The sequence below is a fragment of the Rhodamnia argentea genome, chromosome 8, assembly GCF_020921035.1.
Source record: "Rhodamnia argentea isolate NSW1041297 chromosome 8, ASM2092103v1, whole genome shotgun sequence".
Lineage (NCBI taxonomy): Eukaryota > Viridiplantae > Streptophyta > Magnoliopsida > Myrtales > Myrtaceae > Rhodamnia > Rhodamnia argentea.
Window position 1 is genome coordinate 21,502,098 of NC_063157.1, and position 21,740 is coordinate 21,523,837.

Genomic DNA, 21,740 nt, shown 5'->3' on the forward strand with positions numbered 1-21,740 from the left:
CCTTACCAATGTGTTTAGAACACCAAAAAATTTGTGGGTCGACATTCATTTCTGCATGGGTTCGCCTTTAAAACGACCAATTTGACCCTAATCGAAAATCGACGACTAAATCGGAAATGCAAAGAAGCACAATTTGCAATCTGCTCAAAAATTGAAATTGATTGGACTAAAATGCAATTAAAGGTGTAAGAATCAAATGTCATAACTGACTCAAAGTAAGAAAAATAATAGAAAGACCTCAAATGATTTTTTTGGCTCAATTTAGGTCCACATTTGTGAAGACTCATGTGACCCCAAGTTGAATTTTCCAATTTTTCAATGGCCAAAATGAAGAGGGAATTAAAATAAAAATATTGGATGTTTTCCCATATTTTTTAGGCCAAAAATACTATTTTTTGTAACTTTTTGGGTATTTTTCTAATATACCAAAAATATCAAAAATTGTGAAAAATACCAAAAAATATTTTTTGTTCAAAAATGGATCCTTAAGCTTGGCCAAGGCTTCCAAAATTGATTTTTCAATTTTATGAATTTTTATGGATTTTTGAAAATTTTTCTAAAGAAAAACCGATTAAAAATCAGGTGTCAACAAGTCCTTGGAACTACCTCCTGAAGAACATGACTTTCCAACTTAAATACAGCTAGAAAATCTCATTTTCCAAGTCCACCACCATTGTTGAGATCATTTCTCGCCCCTTTTGGAGGTATGAATTCTCCGGTCGATTCAAAAGGTAGATATTTGCCTCCGCTAAACATCGTACCCAAACAGAGAACCAAACGCAATCGGTTCACTCACAAAGTTAGCAAGAAATAGCATTCAGCACCAAACTTCACTCTTTAACAGGTTAACATTATCGACCACAACCGCAGCACACATCTTCCAGAGGAGGTGCTTCATTTTGGGTGGGCAACCAATGTTCCAAGTAAGCTTCTAGCTTGATTTATCGACTATGTGTGAGCTCAAAGGTCCTCCATTGTAATGGTTTTCCTCAATCGACATGATCACCTGATAAGCAGACTTAACAGTTGTTTTCTCACTCTTCTCAGCAGGCCAAGCTAGTCTATCTTCTTCTCCAAACGAAGGCAATTGGATGTCCAGAATGGTTCTCTTCTCAGCAACGCTTATCGTCTCTTCGATAGAAGTCAAATTCCAATTCCTAGTATCTTGGTCAATCAAAGACTTGATCCTCATCTCTTCATCAACCTCTGCATTGTCCCATCTTATCAATTTGTTACCGACCACCCCTGGATTCCATTTGTCTTTCCATACCTTGATGTCTTCACCAATGACCACCTGCCATAAAGCATGTTCCTTCGGTGTTTCTTTCCCTTCCACCATGCTAGACCACCTCCATGAGGCCCTAGCACCCTTTCGTGCATCGAAAAAGTATGAAAATACAACGCACGTCTCTTAAACCTGATGTTTAAAGCTCACAATCTCTGCTGATTGTTATGCAAACGTGGCAAAGAATCGGATATAAGAACGTAGTGATAAAGGTATAAAGGATTGTCCTCCCTTATGCCTCTAGAAAGATGAACAATGCTAGTTTCCTTGCCATTTATAACAAATGCCATAGCTTACGAATTTAAACACGACAAAATCTTTATCTCCCGAGAACCTCTTCTAAGTAATCTCATTCCACCATACTATAAGCTTTGCTCATATCAATTTCGAGTACACGTAACTAGCGAGAACCTGTCTTCTTGATTTTCAAATGGTGGAGAACCTCACGAGCATTAATGGCGATGTTTTCATGAATTCGCCTACCGCTTACAATTTGATTTGGAGATTTAAGAGAAGGCAACGAGTGTTTCAATCTATTAACAGAGACTTTAAAGATGATATCGTGCATAAAATTACAGAGGTGCTAAAGTAGAGATAGACGAAAACAGGGTGTTACGACGGGAAAACTTGTTATAAAGGCACCACTGGAAGTGACGGTGATGAAAAAACTGATATGGAAAAGAAAAAAAGAAAGGAAAAGACGGATGGATTGGAAAAGGATAAAAGAGCACAAGTACACCACAAGTACCATAACTTCTGTACTACGCTCACTTGAATGTTATAACTTTTAATTGAAAAAATTGTTAGAGAATAGAGAATATTGAATATATACGCGACCTCTCAAGCCTAGATAGAGATCATCTCTTCTGTGGTACAAATCCACTTGGAGAATAGGGCTACTTACGATTGAATCATTCATGAAAATAGTAATTGGCTTATCCCAATTTTTGAAAATTCGAAGAGGGGAAGACTTGCTTACTCTCTTCCGCTTTTATCGATGTTAGCCCAATCCTTGATATAAAATTTGAAATCAACCATTGAGATATACAAGCGTCACAACGATGCATCTCAAGAAGATTTACTTTGATATATACTCACAATTACACGAAAAAAAAAAAAAAACTTGAAAACCCAAATCCTTATCTCTAGTGGTTAGATAGCCACTAGAAGTTGAGAACATGGTTAACGTTGTTTATCTAGATTAAGAAACTTTAATGAGAATACAGTGGGGGAGAGAGACAACAACAACAATAATAATAATCTCGGATTACTTGTTTCTTCTCCTTCACGGTGGGACAAGTACTATAGTAGAAAAAACATGGGCAACAATGGAAGTGGAAGCTCAAACACAACCCCGCCATGTGCAGCTTGCAAGGTCTTGAAGAGGAGGTGTGACCAAAATTGCCCCCTTTCGCCATATTTCTCACCTCAAGAAACCCACAAGTTCAAATTAGTTCATGCAGTTTATGGTGCTAGCAACTTCTCCAAGATCCTCATGGTAAATCCTATTTCCCATTGTATGTTATCTTCCTCTTATTTTCTACGTAAGACCTAGGGTTTACTCCTATATATGATTCGATGTGCAATGTGATGACATGTACCGATATTGATGCATGTGTCAACACCGAGTCATGGTTTTGGAGAGCACAATTTCTTTCGTGCATTCGAAGTAAAATATAAACATATATGTTGAACTGATGTCATACAATCCACATCATTTAAACTAATGGCTTTATGGCTCGTGGGAGAAGCACATCGAGCATGACCCCTATGAAATTGAGTCCGATGCTTGAAACCAAACCCTAAACAAAGGGAGAATTTTTTCGTGCCAATGATTAACTCGAGTTTACGATGTTTCTGAATGCTTGTACAATGGTAGGAGTGCATTTCGGGAGGTACCAGAGAGCCACATAGCTGAAGCTGCGAACAACCTTGTTTATGAAGCAAGTTTGAGGGAAAGAGATCATGTTCATGGAAGCATTAGCGTGATTTGTGTTGGAGGTTATGGGTTTTGAGAATGGAGAGCGTTTTGGTTGCTTGAAGTATTACACCAAGAGACATCGAGTTTAGAATGCTCGACAGTGTTACCTCCAACTTAGGAAAACTCTAGAGTTAATATGCAAGCTATTGGGCTCCAATCCATATGGACCCAAATAACCATGCTTTCACCTATTGAGCTTGTATGTGAACATATTATTTGAATTATATTAACAATATATCCAACAATCTCCTCCTACGTTCACCATACAACACAATTCAATACGGTGGTCAGTGTAATGTTCAAACAAATATGAATCATCCACATTCAGTCCAAGACAATCAACTTGAATCGGACAAAGAGTTTTAATAGTAAAATATTAAACTCAATCATCATTTGCAATCCAAATAAGTGAATCATCATTATCATGGATTTGTTTCGAGATCAGCATATCAAAATAAATATTAAGAGTTTTAGATTCAGTCTAAACTCATCCAAATCCCAACATCCAAAAATAAATCTCGAAATTAGTTCACAACCAAAATATGCACAATAGTCAAGTATAAGTAGGCTAGTCAAAATAATCAAAGGCCTCACAAATACAAGATACGAGCATAATAATGTTCACAAAATAGAGATAGCAAAATGTAAGTCTCAAGTAAATGGACTCTATCAAAATGGGTAATAGCGGATGAACTGTCAAGTTCCCACACACTCTAAATGATATATTCATTCATCAAGCAGGTCATCCTGGTCATGATCCCACTCATTAAGCTCTCCTCCATCTCTGCTATCTCCCGTAGAATGTCAAATATGAATTTCATATTATCACGAATTCAATCATTTGAATAATCTACTAAAAGTGACTAGTTCTACTAAAAGAACTTAGCATCATAACATCAAGCAGAGAAGAACATATATTAATGTCATAAAGTATTATAATATCATGTTCATAAGCATCAAACCAGTTTCATAAATTATGAACAATGCCTAAACAATTTGATTTACAAAGAGCCATCAACTTAAGTTTATTTGTAAGAGAATAACCATTGTTTAGTTTCAAAGAACATGACCAACAATCGGGTCACTTACAATAACCTTGTCATGTAGTATCAAGTTTCAATTAAGAACAAGACTAACAGGCTTCTTATGCAAACAATTATTTCTACGTTTCAATTTGGAATGTCACAATTACTGATTCCTTAAAGTCAAATAATCTAGCATCAAGTTTGGAATGAGATCATTTAACCAAAAAGGATAGTCCAACCTAGTTGGATTGTATCATCGGGTTTGGAATGACACAAGCTTCTCATGTAGAACTTTTGAATTAGGTTAAAGTCATCTTCATCAAGTTTGGAATGAGACAACTCACCCTTTTCAAATTAGTCAGCAACTATGAACATCGATGAAACATATAGACTGTGCTTATCATTTTAGCCAACAAAGGAAGATTCGATAATTCAAAATACACAATTAGATGGCAAGTAAATGGTAATTAAGACTTGTCTACACAGTCTTTAACCCCATTTCCCCACTCGTTTTGAATAATCGATCTTTAGGCATACCCTTTGTGAGAGCATCGGCCATGTTATCCTTCGATCGCACATCGATCAAGGTGATAACTCCTTGTTCTCTCGGATAATTCAACAACGCATGTCTCAATCTCACATGTCTTCTCTTTGAATTAAAGAGAGCATTCTTGATGACTTAGACAACTGCTTGATTATCACGGAATAAGCTTAAAGAATTAATCTTTAGCCAAGTCAAAGGAATATCCGTAATCAGATTCTTTATCCACTCTGCCTCTTCGCCGGCTAAGGCTAAAGCAAAAAGTTCTGATTCCATAGACGACAATGCAATACAAGTATATCTTTTGGATTTCCAAGTAATAGCAGCTCCACCCAAAGTAAATATATATCCACTTGTGGACTTACTATTACCAATTTTTGAGCACCACGAGGCATCAGAATATCCATCCACGGTTGGAGGAAAATCAGAGTAACATAGAGCATAATCTTTAGTACCTTTAAGGTATCCCATCAGCCTACCGAGGGCATCCCAATGCTCTTTACTAGGATTACTAGTGAAATGACTCAACATGCCAACTGTAAAGGCTATGTCGAGTCTAGTGCAACTCATAGCATACATGAGACTATCAATCGGTTTCGAATACTTTAATTGATCCACGCTGGTCCCTTCATTAAGACTCAGTCTTTTATTATAATCACATAGTGTCTCACTCGGTTTACACTCACTATATCCCCAGGTAGAAAGTAGCTGCTCAATATAATGAGTTTGGCTAAGGGAGATGATTTGCCTTTCATAGCTCACTTTCATACCAAGAATAGTATTAGCAATACCAAGATCTTTCATGTCAAATTCTTTGGCTAAAGTAGCTTTCACGTCACTCACTACAAAATGATCGGAGCCAAGAATTAACATGTCATTAACATACAAGCAAATGATGACTATTTTATTTGACATAGAACGATGGTAAAGGCATTTATCCGAATAACTAGATTGAAAGCCATAACTCTTTACCACTTTGTCAAATTTAAGATGCCATATCTTAAGTGCTTGTTTAAGACCATACAAGGATTTGTTCAATTTACAAACTTTGTCCTCAAGACCTTTCATGACATACCATTCCGGTTGTTCCATGTAAATTTCCTCATTTAACTCTCCATTTAGGAAAGCTGTCTTTACATCCATTTGATGCACTACAAAGTGTTCAATAGATGCCAAAACAAAAAAAATTCTTATAGTTGATAGATGACACACAGGTGAATAGACATCAAAATAGTCTATTCCACTCTGTTGTTTATAGCCTTTAGCTACTAAATGTGCTTTGTATCTGGCTATTGATCCATTACTATTTAGTTTCTTCTTCAATACCTACTTACGACCTATAGCCTTAGCCCCTTTTGGCAAATTGACTAGCCGCCAAGTGTGGTTATGCAAGAGAGAGCTCATTTCATCATCTATGGCTTCTGCCCATAGTAGGGATTCCCTAGATCTCATTGCTTCCCGATAGGAGAATGGATCATCCTCTAAATGGTAAGTAACAAAGTCCTCACCAAAACTTTTGGGAACTCTCTCTCTTGTAGATATTCTAACCGAAATCGGTTCAACGGCCCGGTGTGTGGGATTAGTGTCGGAAGGGCCTGCTTCAGATTCTACGGGAGATTCTGAAATCATATCCGTAGATCCAGAAACATTCAAGCCATGATCTCTGAGAAACTTATTCTCAAAGAATTCTGCATCTCTAGATTCTATCACTGTGTTAGTAGATAGATCTAAAAACCTATCTGCAACACTATCTTCCGCACTACCTAGATATATACCAGTAATGGTTCTAGGTCCCACCTTAGGTCTCTCGGGATCTTGTATTCTTACATAAGCAACACAACTCCAAGTCTTAAGAGTATCATATCTACAAGGATACTTATGCCATATCTCATAAGGTGTCATAGACAACTTAAAGTGCGGCAACCTATTTATGATGTTATTAGCAGTTAGAACTGCTTCTCCCCCGTAGGAGGAAGGCATGCCAGCTGTAAGTAACATAAAAGTTAACATTTTAGTTAATGTTCTATTCTTACGCTCGGCAACACCATTTGATTGGGGTGAGTAAGAAGCAATGGTTTCAAGTATTATGCCCTCCGAAGCACAAAATTCCTTGAACCCTGTCATTGTATATTCTCCTCCTCTATCACTTCTAAACCTCTTAATTTTCAAGTTGAGTTGATTTTCTATTCTAGACTTAAAAATCTTAAACTTTTCAAAAGCCTCATCTTTCGATTTCAACAAATAGACATGATAATATCTAGAAAAATCGTCTATGAATGTTATTAGATACTTCCGACCACCTCTAGTAACGTAATTTCTGAAGTCACAAATGTCATAATGTATTAGCTCAAGAAGTTGTGTGTTTTTAGAAACCGACTTAAAAGGTTTTCTAGTAATCTTAGCCTGTGCACACACTTCACATTTGTCGAATTGAATAGAAGTATACAATGGAATGTTGTGAGTTTTAGCTAGATGTTGCATTTTCCTGTAGTTCACATGTCCAAGTCTATTGTGCAACAACTTTGGATCAATCAAAGTAGAACTCACATGGTTTATGTTATCAATATCTAATCTCAACCTATACATGCCATTAACCATGAATGCACAACCAAAATAACATGAGTTAATGGATAAAGTTACTCTACCATTCATAGTTGAAAAGGACATACCAATTTTATCAAGTAAACTCATAGATATCAAATTCTTTTTAAGTAAATGTACTACTCTAATATGTTTCAGAGTTAGTAATTTACCTAAAGAAAGCACCAAATTTTCGGTTCCAGCATGAGTCACCTCTGCCTCACCACCATTGCAATTTTCCACGGTGTCTTTCACTTCTGTGACCTCGGTGAGTAAGTTTTTGTCATTTGTAGCACGATAAATAGCGCTACTATCCAACCACCACTTAGAAGAGACACCGGTCTTTCCATTCTTCATCATTCCAATGAAGGCTTGAGGCTCGGATTCACTAATTAGCATATTAGCCTTATTTTGTGGTGTGTCATTCTTTGGCTTCTTTGGTAGCTTACACTCTGCTGCCCAATGACCCCACTTTTCACAATTATGGCACTTCCCCTTCTTCTTCTTTTTGGAGATAGTCTTTTTGGTCTCTAACTATGAAGAGGATTCACCTTTTGGTGACTTGAACTTTTTCTGAGGTTTATTGGAGTGTGAAACTAAGTTGGCAACTGACTTTTGTTGTCCTACTTGTTCCAAACTTTTCTTAGAAAAGTTTTGATCCTCAATATGAATATACCTCTTTAATTCATCCAGTCTCATCTGTTCCTTCAATCTATGCATTTCGGTCTTGAAAGAACTCCATTCAAGAAGTAGCTTACTCAACACAAGATCGATAAAGAGATTATCGGACATATCAGAGTTATCCTCTTTGAGCTTGTTCCTCATGTTCTCAAGTTCAATTAATCGAGAGGTAATACTCGAATTCATATTGAATTTAAAGTCAAAGAACTTCTCCACTTGGAGAGTCTTAGATAGCCCCTCTTGTTTTTGAAGCTGAGCGTTCAAGTGATTCCATATCTCTTTCGCCGTCTTGTACTCACTATAAGTCATAGCTAGACGAGGATTTATAGAGGTCAACAAATAATCTCTACAAAGATTTTCATCTTTGTTCCATTGATATTCATCCACATTTTCAGTGGTAGATGCAAAATCACTCAATACAATGTAGAATATTTCACGCTCTTTCATGCCAAATTGCACATGCAATTTCCAACCATGAAATTCAATAACATCAAATGATTGCAGCTTTATAATATCATAGGAGCTATGTTTTGCCATTTTAATTAGAGCAAAAGTTAGAAAGAGTGCACCTTGGAGTCCTCGGAGCTCACAAAGTCAAATAAAGTCCCTAATCTTGGTCAAACTGCTCTGTAGAAGTGGAATTTGGCAAAACATACCCCAAAAATGAATTCAGAGCGTCCAAAAACCTTAAGATGGACTGCCCTTGTCGCCGAAAACTCCCTGGAAACTGGTTGAAAAATACCCGAAAATCGTCGGAAAATCGCGTGCGACGGTGAAACTTCCGGTTGTCGTATCTCCGCCGTCCGACCTCCGTTCGACGCGATTAACCACTCAAAATGTTCGTATCAACGAGTAGAACAGTACCCAAGTGGTTTCACCCTCTAAAATTGGCTATAACTTCTGGGTTTTTTGAATCTTCAAACTCAAATCCCGGCCAATCTCTCCGTCAAATCAAAAGAAAAAAAATACCTGCGAGTTCGTCTTGATGAGATCTTCAAGTAGACACCTTACTCTCTCAAATCCGACACATGAATCTAATACTTCAAGATTGTTGGAGGTTATAGGTTTTGAGAATGGAAAGCGTTTGGGTTGCTTGAAGTATTACACCAAGAGACATCAAGTTTGGAATGCTCGACAGTGTTACCTCCAACTTAGGAAAACCCTAAAGTTAATATGCAAGCTATTGAGCTCCAATCCATATAGACCCAAATAACCATGCTTTCACCTATTGGGCTTGTATGTGAACATATTATTTGGATTATATTAACAATATATCCAACAATCTGTGCTTTGCAACGCAAAATTCATAGTGCGCTGGTTGAGCTCGATGCGATAAGAGTGCAAATATCAAAGTACGGGGATCAAGCGGACATTGTCCCTCTTCCCAATGACGGCCTGCCTCGGCCTAACACTGCTGCTTCCACGGACGCACCAACCTTAGCGCCGCCATCAACTCCACCTCATCTCCATCCAAGCTCGCCCTCCTTCTCCTCCTCCTCCTCCTCTTCCATGCTCTCATGGCCAAGCCCGCCTTCCCAAAAATAGCATCCATTGATGTTCCTGGTGGGAGCATATATCTCCTATACTTTTGTTAAGTTTCTAGTACCATAGAAGGACTTCTCTTTATTTGCTCTCTTGGGTAAGCATGAATATCCGTTCGCTTAGCTTGAGACAGCTATTGCTAGCACATTTCAGTTTCATTCTCCTTCATATTTTTCCTCTTGTGTTTTGTTTTCTTATTTAGACTTATCAGTCCTCCTTTATGCGCTTTTCAATTCTGCAGTCATGTGATGAAACGTGAAACTTGAAGAAAACAGAACCTTACTAGTTACTCACTTCATACCAAGTTGTTAAAAGTCATCGCGTCATCGAAAATACGTTCGAGACTCCCAAAAGGAAGAACAATTTTAGAGGACTCAGAGTCTCGGATGCTGACTAACTAGAGGATAAGTAGAGGTTTGCATATGCTAATTGATTACCATTAGTTTTATCCGTGAAAACGACGATTAATTACGGACAACCAAACTTGAAGTGGCGGGCCATGAGGGCGCATAATGTGGAGTTCATAAAAGAGTACGTTAACGATGGAGTCGTCGAGGGAGCCAATCTGTTGTTTCTTTTTTATTTTACTTTATGATATCGGCATATGAGGTAGTGAATTCGAATCTTCAAACTCCCTCTTTCATATGTTTATTATTATTTGAGTACAATCCCATATCGCCATAGCTAACCCAAGTCAAGCACCTATGAAGCGGAATAAACAGGACCTAAACTTGCGAGGATTACCAAAAAAGTTATAAATTTTCTTTTTGTCAATTGAGTCATAAATTTTTTGCATTTGTGCCAGTTCAGTCCATCTAGTAAATTTTGGCCCTAAAATGCTGATGTGGTGCAATCGGTGCTATTGTGAACAAATTTTAATAATATTTTAATAATTCTTTGTAATTTTTTTTTTTTTTTTCTTTCCTTCTTCCTCGGGCCTTTTATTTAAGAGGAGACGTGTGAGTATAATTTAGTACATCTTGCATCGTTCAAGCTCTTACAACATGGAAAACCAATCTTGCTCGGTTGCTCAGTACAACTGAAAAATGAGAAACTGAAAACTTACTCTCTTAACTTGCATGGTCACTCCGACCCAAAAAAAAAAAAAATTGCATGGTCACTTCAAAGTCCATGATACCCCCAAACCAGAAATCTCCAAATGCATTCGCTAATACTACACTAGACCATAAGCAAGAAACAAATTTTATTCCCAGAAGATGAAGAAAATTGAAGTCTTAGTTGATCTTCCTACAATTCTTCCTGATTTCACCATTTGATCCGGTGAGGGGCTTGATGTCCCCCATCTTGATCATGCCCGCGGCAAAGTCGGAGCTGAAGGTGTTCGGGCTGCTGCCGTAAGTCCTCACGAGCGAGTCGGTGGAACCGCCGTTGAAGAGCTGCTGGTCCGAGTGGAGCAAGCCCTTGTTCTGGAGCAGGTTCTTGTAGTAATTGTTGTCGAACGCGGTAGGAGTCTGCAAGTCGAGAGGGGCTAGGTTGTTGTCTCCCGAACCAGCTGTCCTCGGGCAGTTGCTCTGCCTTGTCTGGGCCAAGGAAGAGTCCAGGTTGGTCTCATTGTAGATCCTGGCTCTGAAGTTTGTGCACCTTGCTTGTCCTATTGTATGAGAACCTGTTTTTATGGAATTGGTGGTTTAGTATCTTTTTTTCACAAGAAGAATCAAAGTAAAGAAACTGTTTCCTTTATGATTGTTCTCCCGACAATCACGCCGATCGGGGATTGTGTTTATGCGTGTCCATACCAGATAAAGCCACCATGTCTCTAGAGGAGAGGCCAACCCTTTGGAAGAAAGAGACAAGGTTGTTGAGGTTTGACGTAGGAGGAGGAATGTTATTGTTAGCAGCTGCTTGGCTTGCGGTTCTTGCATCTCTCCTCCCAAGTTTAACATTCCAGCTTGGCCCTCCAAGCTGCAAATTTAACACAATCTCTGTTAGATTCTAGAACAGACATTAGCTATGGAAAATTCGTGATTAGTAGTGGTTTATCGTAGTGATTATTGGAGAGATGGAAGGGCTTACGATGACGACGGAGTCTCGAGCAGTGATGGCCAACAAGTCGGCACAGGAAACAACGCCGGGGCACACTTTCTCCACAGCGGACTTGATGTTGTCTACGACATCGAATCCTCTGGCTGAGTTTCGGTTTGGAGCAGCGTTCTTTTCTCCGGTGAAGGTGGACGTGTCATCGAGAAGAATCGATCCGTCGCAGCCCTGTGGCAATGGCCGCAAGAGGGTGGAAAATGAATTTCAAAATGGTACTTGTGAAGAGAATGGGAAGAAAGATAAGTCAACATTAAAAGTCAATTAATCTAAAAGATGGCCAATTCGGTTAGTTGATCAATCAGATAGTATACTTGTACCAAACCTGGTGTGGATCTACCACCATCATGATAGGAAAAATCTGAACTGATGAGTAGTTTGCATTGATCATATAGAAATGACATTAGCTAGGCTTATCAGAAAAGCGCCTGATTTCCAAATAAACGCAGTCGTTTCTAGTGCCGCGAACAAACTTCCCTAAAGAGACATGCACGCGACTTCATTCGAACCATGAAAGCTAAAGATCGAAGCAAATACATCTTACCTGACTAGGACATGAAAGAGGGAACGGTAAACCAGACCAAGACTTAATACTACCGCTTGCGGTAACTTAAACCCGCTTTCTTTATGCAACGTGGTTCATAAAACTTCATCTAAAAGTTGTACAATAGCGATGACGCTTAATACCCGAGAACTAATCAATGGACGTCCGAAACACTTGGGCAACGTAATGGATCGATTGGATGCATTTATAAAAAAAAAGGAGAATTAAAGAACGGAGACTTAGTAAAGTTTTTTTGAAAGGAAAAGCAATTAAGAAGAATGACCATGGTTGATTTACATTGACAAAGCAATCGTGGAAGAAGAGGCGGAGGAGAGAGGCGCCCATTCGGGCCTCGTTGTTGATGGCCGATTGCACTTGGGATTTGACCGTGGTGAAGACGTTGGGGCACGTTTTGGAGTAAAAATCAGTGGAAAGCTGAGCATTGGAGCTCCCCACGAGGAGGAGCAAGAGGCAGGACAGAGTCAAGACGGCCACAGAACATGGTGATGAAAATGCCATGGGTGATATGACAAGAGTAGCTAGAGAACTGACCGATTTTGGCGTGGAAGAGGGTGTGTGCTCATCGGGGTTTATATAGTGGAGACTCTAAATGTGGAATGGGGCCGGCAGGTCACCTAACACGTAGACCGTCTTGTGAGTGCATGGCCATCGTTGGTGGCTTCTGAAAGTGTTAGAAAAAGGTCGGAAGAAGAAGAAATGAGAAGCCAAAGACATGAATTGAAAGGTGTGTTGAGAAGCGGTTTTGTTTGACAAAAGGGGACCGATTTAGATTTAAACGTTGGGGAAGACTTTTGAGATGGGGGGGAGCCGGATTTGTCAAAAGGTGTGGCTCGGGCTTGGTGGGTGAAATGTCAAAGATGACCGGCAAAGGTACGCATCAAGCGATGTGTATCCCTCCCTCTCGTATGGTAAAACATAAAGCTAGAGCTTAACAGACACAAACATGTTCGCGAGATTGTCCCGGGAACAGAAAGGCAAACTTGACTTCTCCTCATCAAGAAGTACCGGTTCTATCTCCATCTCGTTCCGTGGAGGACAAAAACCAGGGTGACTATATATATATATATAAGTGGACCCCATTAATTGAGGAATTCTAGATGATCATCATTGTGTTAAGAAGCGTTTGTAAACGGGTATTAAGAGCTTTTTTACTAACAAGACCCCGTTAATGATGTTTAGACCAATAAGACCCATACACTAGCTAATGATGAGCTTATTCAAATAGCTACTTTGATCTTGACATTATCCTTTTCTCGATGCCATTAGGCCCCGACAATTTCGCCACTTTTTATGAGATTGAGATGGCTCTTCTCAAGGATCGACGGTGATAATGTCATTAGTTCCCCGCAGACAAGGCCAAGATTTGCCTTTGATCTGTGGCTGACAACCCAACCGGGAAAAAACGAGTCCAGAAGGGAAAAAAGAGAGACAGAGAAGGAAATATGAAGTTCGTGCGTATCTTATGGGGTGTCCATTGATGTCCTCCTATCTCTGACTCCTGAATGTGAACAATGACAGGTTGATGACCAAAATTCAAACTATGTAATAACAACGCGTCCCTAAGTTTTCTTTTCTTTGCCGGTGTGTGTTGGTGTGGATATGATTGATAGGCATTATGCGGACCCCTTAGACCGGAAGAAGATTTCATTAAGCTACCAGGCGTCTAGTTTTTCAATAACTGTCGATATCGAGCTACATATAACAAAGCCTACGCTAGTTAAAACCCATTTCCGTTGAAATGTCAGGTCAATGAAAATCTCTTTCTGTTGAAATGTCATCCACGGTAGGCTTTTAGGTACAAACTTGAACCAACTTTTTTCTATGTTCATGTTTATGGTTCCCTTTGGTCTCTGTATTTTGAGTTCATTGACAGAGGGAATGATCTTTGCCACGGCAGCTTGCAGTGACAACGCTATGCAAATTGGTTTTCAACACCAACAGATCTGTTTGTCAGTAAATTTGGCAACATGTTGATGCGTCCTTACGATTGGAGTTGAGCTCAAGGCACACACTATTTGAAGGTGTATCCTGACTGAGACTATAGGAACTCAATGTGATCGGCCACGTTTATGCTGTTTGTTGAATCGTCATCAAAGAACCTGGATGAGAAATTTAGCATTTAAGCATTGAAAGTAGGTTTTCAGGCTTCAAAAGCCCAGGAAGAACCACCCTGTTCATATCCCCATAGACATTAGTAGAGGATCTCAAAGTGCCTGATTTCACCAAAGCCAGAAGAAGCAAGAAGACAGTGTCGGTTTTCAATGGAAAAACTACATACGACATGCATGATCTAATAGCTCTTCTTGCGTAGCGCAGAGGATTACATGGCTCATATGTATAGAGACAAATGAATAGTTCTTAGTAAGTTGGCATGAAATGAATGGCAACTTTGTTAATCTGTCGGCAGGTTTCAGCTTGCTAGACACTGCAGGAGCTTAACTTGGAATATTCATAAGTCTAAAGAGCGGCTTCCAATTCTGCTTCTCTGGTAAAAATAATCTACACTTTTGGGAGTGAATTAACTACAGGCCAATCGTGTATATTGGACAATTGCTACAGTCCTTGAGGATATATCTAATGAAAGGATGTCTAATATGCCATTGCACGTCTTAACTGCATAGATATGGTTGGTTACTGTGACTAATGGCTAGTTGGTGTGGGGAAGAGTATAAATGACTATCCTAAAGTACTCCTTCTCAAAAACTTACTCAGACGCCTCCGCTGCTGCTACCTCCTCCTCTGAAAGCTCAAATGCGTCAATCTCTGCAAAATACAATTGCTGCTGCCTGATAAAATCTTTCAGAGAATTGTTTGGCTTATCTCGTTGACGCAGCCTTGGATGCTGCTTCTGCAATAAATGTTGGTACAGATGATAGCCAGCGGGAATACAAGAACCCAAACCTCATAAACATGGAGATGTGCAAGGTAGTAAATCAGGAGAGAAGGAATCGAACTTTTGGGAAAAGAAAATGCGGTACCGAAGGATGCAAAGAAAACCAATCAATAAAAGCGTGCAAAGTGAGTGCATGTGCTATCTGTTGACCACAATGGATCCATTTTATATTCATCAAACTTGAAGCTTAAGCTACAGCAACAATGCATGTGCAGGTCTTCCAAATAAGCCTCTCAGTTTGGCTTATTTTCGTTTTCAAATAGATCTACTGGATGCCAATTTAACACGTACAAGAGGCAGGGTAGTTAACAACAAGTGAGGACATTTGCTAGAGCAAAATACAACTCAGAAACACAGTGAAATTGTTGCAGAAACATTCACACCTACCCTTTTACTAGGTGTAACACCTGACTTGGAGATACCATCACCATCTCTAATTTTGTCAAACTTTTTCCTGTATGCAAAGTGAGAACAAATAACAACATTAAGGGGAAATCAGAACAGGAAAGCTCATCATAATAAAGTATACTTGAACTCAAGGCACCTCACTGATTGACCGCCTCAAGATAAAATTTCTGTCAGATGTGTAAATGGCAACAGAAGGGACAACATGATGAACTTCTTCATTTATGTAATAGCTCCTATAAAGCATAAACTTTCTATATTTACTACCGCATGCAATGTGCTATGCTCCTACTAGCTGTACTTGTAAGGGCACTCAGAATAACTTTTGAGGATAAATCACTATGTCAAGAATTGGTCTCTACAAAATTCCACCCTTCAGACTGAAACCCAGAGACAAGAAGAGCAAAGAAAGTCTAGCAATGTCATCAATGTCGCGACACGGAAGTCGTCAGAAGGCATAGTCAGAAGACACAGATTGTTCGCGTAGTAAAATAGTCTAATCTCCTCCAAGATCGAGTCTGCAATCACTTTACTTTTTTTCTTACGGTATTTTATCTATGAAAACCTTATTTTCTAAACACTTAACAGGACAAGGAACTATCATCCCAGTTATTCGGATAAATCAAGCAAATAACACACCGAACCAAACCTGCAAAACCCACAATATTCGGCAATGCGTTTCGATTAACCTACCAACTTGATTGCAGAGAGAATGGAAACAACATTCCAGTAGGCATGCACGTCACAAATGTAAGACCAGAGGATCTACCCAATACTTTCGATCCTTTCAACTGAAGAGCTGCTTGGGGGCAACTGAAGCGCCTTCACTCCACACTTCGTTTTAGCTTCCGTCTGTCTTCGACAGTAAACATTACGAGGCTGGCCCACCTCGCTAACACCATATCCTAGTGAAATAACAAAAGGTTGTTGAAGAACCAGCAAATACAAGAGGAATGTTCATTAAGGCTGGAATTTGGTATTGACTCACAATGGGAACAACAAAAGATATTGTGCGCTAACATTAGGAAATTAAAGCATAACGGACCAAGCCCCGGCACAGGAAAGCATTATCGCAGCGATTGCCCAGTAACATTCCACAATCAGAGAGTGCGATTTGTCTAATCCAAGCAAAAAGAAACCACCCAAACCAATCAATAGCAAAAGACACTGGTGAAGAATATGATTAACAGTCTAATCACCAAGCAAAAATCGAATCAAATCACATGCACCTCGAAGAGAGCAGAGAAACTACCGACAACAGAAGAAGATCCCGATTGCGGCCGGGAGAATGCGGAAGCCAGAGCAGGTGAACCGTAGCTAGAGTTTCCAGCAATACCGCTGCTCCCTCCGTGGCCGATGCGGGGGCGACGCAGGAAGTTGGAGGATACGAGCTTCGATCGAGGCTTGGGGAGGGAAGAGGACGACGAAGGAGGAGACCGCGAGGAGGACTTGTCGAGAATGTTGGTCCGATCGAACAGAGGCTTCCTTCTTCTGCTCATCCGGCTCGTTTTCTGAACTTCCATTGTTGTAGCTTGCTGCCTAGAGAGAGAGAGAGAGAGAGAGAGATGGGAATGCGAAGTGCGTGTGGGAGAAGCTGCCTCGAGCGCTCTTCCTTTCGCGGCAAAATTCGGTTTCCGAGTCCTGACGTCACGTGACCCGTCGGGTCATGGGCTTATTTGTTCGGGTCGAAACTTGTGGGCTGTTAACCAGCTCGTGGCCCATCGTGAGTAATTTTACGATTCAACTTCAAAATAAACCTTCTTGTAGATATCAACAAGAAAACCTCTAATATATATATATATATATATATATATAGCTTGAAAGAAAATGCAACATTTTTTCTTGGGAATTTTGTTATGAGGCGTGAATAGTGAGTCAGAAGTCATATTTTTTGGCCAAAGTAAGTCTATTGCACGGTAACTACCTTTGGCTTCTATTCTAACTTCTCTTTTTCCGAAACCCTAGAGCCCCATTAACACGAGATTAATTTTCATGTGGGTATTTCGAAGGACTTCAATTGCACCCATTCAAATCAATCGGTGAATGCCCATCTCATTTCGGAAAAGAAAGTGATAAGATTTACAATACTTGACACGTAATGATTGATTTGGATGGATAGGAATGCCCCGTCTAAGACGAGAACTTCAAAAGAAAATGACATCGTCGAGGCATCTCAAGCTTATTCCCGGTCTCCTTCGCATGTGAGACTCGAGTTAGCATCTCTTCCCTGATTCTTCCTGATAGTTGGAGGCACATCGCCAACTCCAACACGACATCACTTCGCTTTGATGAATACATGAATCTGACTCTCGGGCTCGACTTTTTCTTCATGGCCTCCGACTGTCCAACGCACGAGGAATATTCACACCGTCTCTTCCAGAAAAAAGCTTCTCTTTACGGTCTTCTGTATCTAGTATCTACCAAATAAAGATTATAGATAAAATTGTTCGAAAAAATTTAAACCTATCACATTTTTACAAATTCAGTCCTAGATCTTTTAACTGTTCCAATTGAGCTCTAAACATTTTCACGTTTTGCCAATTAAGTCTACTCTGCCAATTTTGACCCGAAATTGCTTTGTCTTTCGTGGCGCGACTAATGCTGAGATGGACAATCTTGAATGATATTTAAATATCTTTTTTTGAATTTTTTTTGTAACTTTTTTCCTTTTTCTTTTCTTTAATTTTTTTTCTTCTCTTCTTTCTCTAACCGTTAGCCAAACCTCAACGATGGTCGATGACTGGCAAGAGGCGAGGCTCGGCAATGTGGGCCTCACCATGGTTGGGCAAGGTTGAGCCTCACCGGTGGCCGATGGGGACAACCTTCGCTAGAGGCCGGCGAGGGTCGGCGACTAGCTAGAGGAAAAAGGGAAGACAAAAGCAAAAAAAAAAAAAAAAAATTTAATAAAGTGCAAAAAAAATATTAAAAAATTATTAAAAATTGTCAACATCAACACCGGCGGTGCCATGTAAGACAAGAGGCGTCCATGACAGCGATTTTCGGCCAAAATTGGCCGTATTGACTCAATTGACAAAACATAAAAAGATTCATGACTCAATTGGCACAATTAAAAGATTTAGACTGATTTGGCAAAGTGCAATAAAGTTTAGAAATTTTTTGGACAATTTTCCCAAAGATTATAATAGGGAATGGGGCAAGGGCATATATTGCTGCGTCCTGCACACACTTGTCACCGTTTGAGATTCCCTTTGGTAGGAGAGAGGGTCCCAAAACGGCGTAGTTAGGGACAGACTGGCCTTCTTCTAAACTGCTTTTTGCAATATATTGAATTTGCTTATACTCGCTGGAGATGAGGTTGGAAAGTCGTTCTCTATCCCTACCTTTCTAATTCTTTTCATAACGAACTCATGTTCATAAAGCCCCTTGTTTAGGACACACTCAAAAAGACATGAGACCAACCATCTTACCATATCTTTTTCCGAATCACCTTTGTTTTGACACTTTTGTCCCCCCACCAAGAATTATATATCATGTTTAAAACTTTTCGTAAACCTCAGTTTTCGACCAAAAAAAAAAAAAGATAAATAGGGAGCCGAATAATTCTATTTAAAGCCCTATTTCTTTCAGAAGTTAATATATAAATTTTGTCCGAGCCGATCTTTTGTTAAAAAAAAAAAAAAAGCGAGAATGATTACTAGTTTAGCAATACTAATATGAAAGAATGAGGGAGAAACCCAATGAGGAAGAAACCCTCAAGGGCAGGACGGTCAATTCCCGTGAACCCAGAAATATGCCGCCTTGCCACGATTGGCAAGCAACAGAAGCTTCGTCAAAGCAAATGACATATATGAGGATCCGGGAAGAGAAGGGACAAGATGCGAGCTCCAATCAAACAGTGAACGAGAACCCGGTTCTCTCTGCTAATCTCTCCGGCCTGGTTTTCGGGGCGGACCTTCTGTAAGTCTCTTGGCTTCTGATCAGATTGTGGAAGACGAAAGAGATAGGAGGAGGAGATGGACTGCTCAATATGCAGCTCATACCCGGTGATCATAAGGCCGCCGAGGAACACAATCTGCGGGAGTTGCTCGGAAGGGATCAAGACCGCGTTTAGCTTGATGGGCTCTTTCGAAGGCGGCGATGATCATGAAGCGGAGACGGCCGGATTGGAGAGCAACCACCGCAATCCCAAGTCTATGGTCTCTCCCACCACCAAAAGCAAGGCAAGTTCTTTTCTGCTCCGTTTCTAACAGCTTCAAATTATGCGGCAAATAGCTTGGCCCTCTTGTCTTGATCATGTTGCGTCTGCAGCGATTCACTGATTAAACTCTATTTAAGAAAGCTATAATTCATCCACAGTTATAGCTCAGTTATTTTCCTGTCAGGATGATAATTGCCCCCAGGCTTAAACTTCCTCTGTCTTTCCGCAAGCTCCATGAGACTTGTTTTGTTATGAAGTCTCTTTCATGGGTTCAAATATCGCTACTTAGTTATATTTTAATGAATAGAACGTCTTTTTCAACCCAAAGAAATTAATTTTTTTCCACGAATACCATTTCAATCACATGTCGAAGTTCAGCGGAAAAAAGGGTCAATTCGGTTTGGAGTTAGTTCCAAAAGTACATGCCCAATAGTCAGGCCCTGTGCATATCCTAATGGGATTAAGCCTAACGTTTTGTTTGAGCCTCCCTGGAGCTGCCGAACTAGGCAGGCGTCAAATTTATTCATAGCCCGTCCATTCATCAAGTTGAGATTTTGATGCCCTTCCATCAATAACAACATCTGCCATAAGAAATTGCGATTTAGTACTCTGTTTCTGAAACGAACTCTAACTTGATGATCTAAATCAACAGGGACTAGCAGATCTTATTGAATGGATGAAGCGCACAAAGAAGGTGGAGGATGAACTCTCCCAGAAGATCTCTTTCTTGGCCGGCTCTCTCGTTTCTGCTTTCCAAGAACAAATTCACACTGACCTCAAGATTAAGCCTTCCAATGGTCCTCCAATTTCTGCTCATAGAGCCATCTTGGTAGACTCTCTCTCTCTCAAAGAAGCAAACATGTGTGAAGTGTTCTGCAATTTTCAAAGATGTGGTCTTGAGTTCTCAACTGTAATTCTTGCCAAACTTAGGGGGTTTTCAATGCTTGACAAATAGTATTGTTCTACTTATAGGCAGCTAGATCACAAATCTTCAAGAACATGCTGGACTCGGACTCGTGCAAGTCCTCGCCGAGCGACACCGTGACCATCCCCGAGCTGACCCACGAAGAGCTTGAATCGCTCCTGGAGTTCCTCTACAGAGGTAGCCTCGCCCCCGAAAAGATGGACAAGCACATCTACTCGTTGATGCTCGCGAGCCACAAGTACGAGATCCCGTACCTGCAAGAGTCTTGCCAACGGCGCATGCTCGAGAACCTGAACGCTTCCAACGCGCTTGTCATCCTGGAGATCTTGGACGTTTGCTCCCACCAGAAGTTGAAGGACATCGCTTTGGGCTTCGTTGTCAAGAACATCGATGACATAGCTTTCTCAGCGAAGTACGAGGCCTTTTGCTCCAAGAACCCGCATTTGAGTGTACAGATCACGAGGGCATCTTTGATTGATGCAAGGGATAGGAGGAGAACTTGAGATCATTGTTGAATCAAATCTAGTTGGATGGAATTGTATTTGTCCATATGCTAATCTTTCTGTGATTTTGTACAGTGATTTATTCGCACATAGAGTGAATTGCGCGTGTAAAACATGAAGATCGCCCCATGTTAACAGGCACATAGCATAACGGAGTGTGCTAATGGAAAGACCTTCGGAAAATCAAGCAAGTTAAACTCCACAATTAAATCAAGAGAAGTTTGTTCATTGAATTTAGGAAACCGCACAAATTAACAAACATTCTTGTTTCTTTCTATTCAAACATGTTTAGGGGCGGCAAGTCAAGGCCGTTTAGTGTCACAGTAAGATATGATTGTATTGTCAAATAACATTCTTGCTTTGTCCAACAATCCATCGTCATTCCCCATCACCATGAAAGAGTACAAAGCTCCGGTTCTTCTGCTCTGACGAAACCTTGGAATCCCAGAAACAAATGGAGCTGAAACCTCTGTTGCTCCTGTGCGATTGTGTGCCTGTGAGAGAGATGGGAGGGAGTGACTTATGTCACAGGGGAGGCGGTTCCATTTTCAGCTGTGATCCCCATGGATAGCATCACTGTGGGCGTGACCACACTGTTCA

General features: G+C 40.2%; 3 protein-coding genes and 1 pseudogene across 4 annotated transcripts; 2 read left to right on the plus strand and 2 right to left on the minus strand.

Annotated features, from left to right (window-relative positions):
* The first annotated feature begins 2,602 nt into the window (after nucleotides 1–2,602).
* Nucleotides 2,603–9,688, plus strand: LOC125316343 (annotated as a pseudogene).
* A 905-nt stretch (nucleotides 9,689–10,593) lies between these two features.
* LOC115748215 (peroxidase 4-like) lies at nucleotides 10,594–16,729 on the minus strand. Of its 2 annotated transcripts, XM_048284435.1 has the most exons (7): nucleotides 16,722–16,729; nucleotides 13,302–13,306; nucleotides 12,532–12,760; nucleotides 11,670–11,861; nucleotides 11,393–11,558; nucleotides 10,757–11,262; nucleotides 10,594–10,723 (listed from the first exon to the last, which is right to left on the minus strand). In XM_048284435.1, the coding sequence occupies exons 3-6, from the start codon at nucleotides 12,751–12,753 to the stop codon at nucleotides 10,871–10,873; spliced, it is 972 nt and encodes a 323-aa protein (XP_048140392.1). In that variant the 5' UTR covers nucleotides 12,754–12,760; nucleotides 13,302–13,306; nucleotides 16,722–16,729; the 3' UTR covers nucleotides 10,594–10,723; nucleotides 10,757–10,870. The 2 variants fall into 2 exon arrangements, with proteins under 2 accessions (XP_048140392.1, XP_030540529.2); XM_030684669.2 differs by lacking the exons at nucleotides 13,302–13,306; nucleotides 16,722–16,729 and having other exon boundaries at nucleotides 12,532–12,792.
* On the minus strand, nucleotides 14,564–17,123 carry LOC115748182. The gene is made up of 4 exons (XM_030684631.2): nucleotides 16,806–17,123; nucleotides 16,323–16,458; nucleotides 15,536–15,602; nucleotides 14,564–15,103 (listed from the first exon to the last, which is right to left on the minus strand). Exons 1-4 carry the CDS (start codon nucleotides 17,074–17,076, stop codon nucleotides 14,960–14,962), a joined length of 618 nt encoding a protein of 205 aa, XP_030540491.1. The 5' UTR covers nucleotides 17,077–17,123; the 3' UTR covers nucleotides 14,564–14,959.
* Nucleotides 17,124–19,343: 2,220 nt separating this feature from the next.
* On the plus strand, nucleotides 19,344–21,389 carry LOC115748077 (BTB/POZ domain-containing protein At3g56230-like). The gene is made up of 3 exons (XM_030684473.2): nucleotides 19,344–19,734; nucleotides 20,365–20,541; nucleotides 20,685–21,389. Exons 1-3 carry the CDS (start codon nucleotides 19,528–19,530, stop codon nucleotides 21,138–21,140), a joined length of 840 nt encoding a protein of 279 aa, XP_030540333.1. The 5' UTR covers nucleotides 19,344–19,527; the 3' UTR covers nucleotides 21,141–21,389.
* The last annotated feature ends 351 nt before the right edge of the window (nucleotides 21,390–21,740 follow it).